The 1,090-nt window shown below is 55.6% G+C and overlaps 1 protein-coding gene across 1 annotated transcript in view; it reads right to left on the bottom strand.

Annotated features, from left to right (window-relative positions):
• PHACADRAFT_84750 (uncharacterized protein) overlaps positions 1 to 1,090 on the bottom strand; it is a gene marked incomplete at both ends in the record, with an annotated part of 3,112 nt that overhangs the window by 231 nt on the left and 1,791 nt on the right. Inside the window, 4 exons of the mRNA XM_007390954.1 lie at positions 485 to 568; positions 617 to 788; positions 845 to 880; positions 931 to 992. Of these exons, the coding sequence (XP_007391016.1) occupies positions 485 to 568; positions 617 to 788; positions 845 to 880; positions 931 to 992 (354 nt within the window). The remainder of the gene's footprint in view (positions 1 to 484; positions 569 to 616; positions 789 to 844; positions 881 to 930; positions 993 to 1,090) is intronic.

The raw sequence follows: 1,090 nt of genomic DNA, 5'->3' as shown, positions 1-1,090 counted from the left end.
CACCCGCTCGGGCCTGGTCGAGTCCCTGGAGGAGTTTGATGCCCTGCTTTAATCATCGAAAGATATACATCTCGGACGCTCTACGCATATAATCCCTCCCCGCATCTCACACTAACGGAATGGACTACACCCTAGAATAGTAATCTTGGACGATTGGTTGACCGGTTTGTAATCGCATACAGGGACATTCAGCTCCGCTTTGGATGAACTCTCACGCTCGTGTTTACACTTCGTGACTCGTTCACAGCGAGCAGTGGGACGGTGTCGGCAGTTCGCAGCGGCATAGCATTGACAGAGCGAGGTACGATATCGAAAATGTCCTGTGTCACCCGCCTACAAGTCCGTCTGGGTTCCCTACGGGCATTGTCCCACGCCGCTCGAGCTCTTCCCGCAAGGACGCAAACAGCCGCTGTGTCCGTTCGGCGTTTGGCTGCAGTTGGTGTCAGAGAGGCGCAGAGTCGGTATACGCGGTGGGGGGACACACCTCTTTGCAGCACGCTATGAGCTTGTCGATCAGCGCGCTCTGGCCCTTTTGCACTGTCTCCAGCTCTTGTCGATAGTGTTGGACCTGCGAAAGCGTTAGGCAACGTTACGGCGGAGCTGATGATAGACGCACCTCAGCATCCGCTTTGTCTGCTCGACCCTTCTCGCCCTCCGCAAGCTGCATTTGCTCTGCTGCTCGCGCTCGCGATAGAAGCACCTCGAGCTCCTTCGAGCGTGTGACACACTCGAAATGTCGTTCTCGTAGTTCGTATTGTCGGAGTATGTCCTTTAGGCGTTCTCGAACACTACATAGCGGCTAACTTTAGCTGGGAAAGCGGGGGGGATTCGGAGATGTGCTTACACTCCGTCAAAGATGTCTTCCATCACTTTGCGAGCTCTATACTTCCATCAGCGTTGAGGCCATGTAAATATCTACAGAGCGCGTACTCTCCGGGGTCTTCCTGCCAGTGCTTCTTCAGCAGCTGTCTGCGTGGCTCGCCTCCCTCGTCCTGCATCGCCGTTAGCCTCGCAGACTCTCTTGTAGCGCAAAACACGCACGGTCTCCTCCGTACCGGGCCCTTCTGTCAGATCCATCATCTCCACGGCC

This window comes from Phanerochaete carnosa (assembly GCF_000300595.1).
Source record: "Phanerochaete carnosa HHB-10118-sp unplaced genomic scaffold PHACAscaffold_1, whole genome shotgun sequence".
NCBI classification, from domain to species: domain Eukaryota; kingdom Fungi; phylum Basidiomycota; class Agaricomycetes; order Polyporales; family Phanerochaetaceae; genus Phanerochaete; species Phanerochaete carnosa.
Note: the sequence above shows the minus strand (reverse complement) of the source record. Positions and strands in the feature narration are given on the sequence as shown.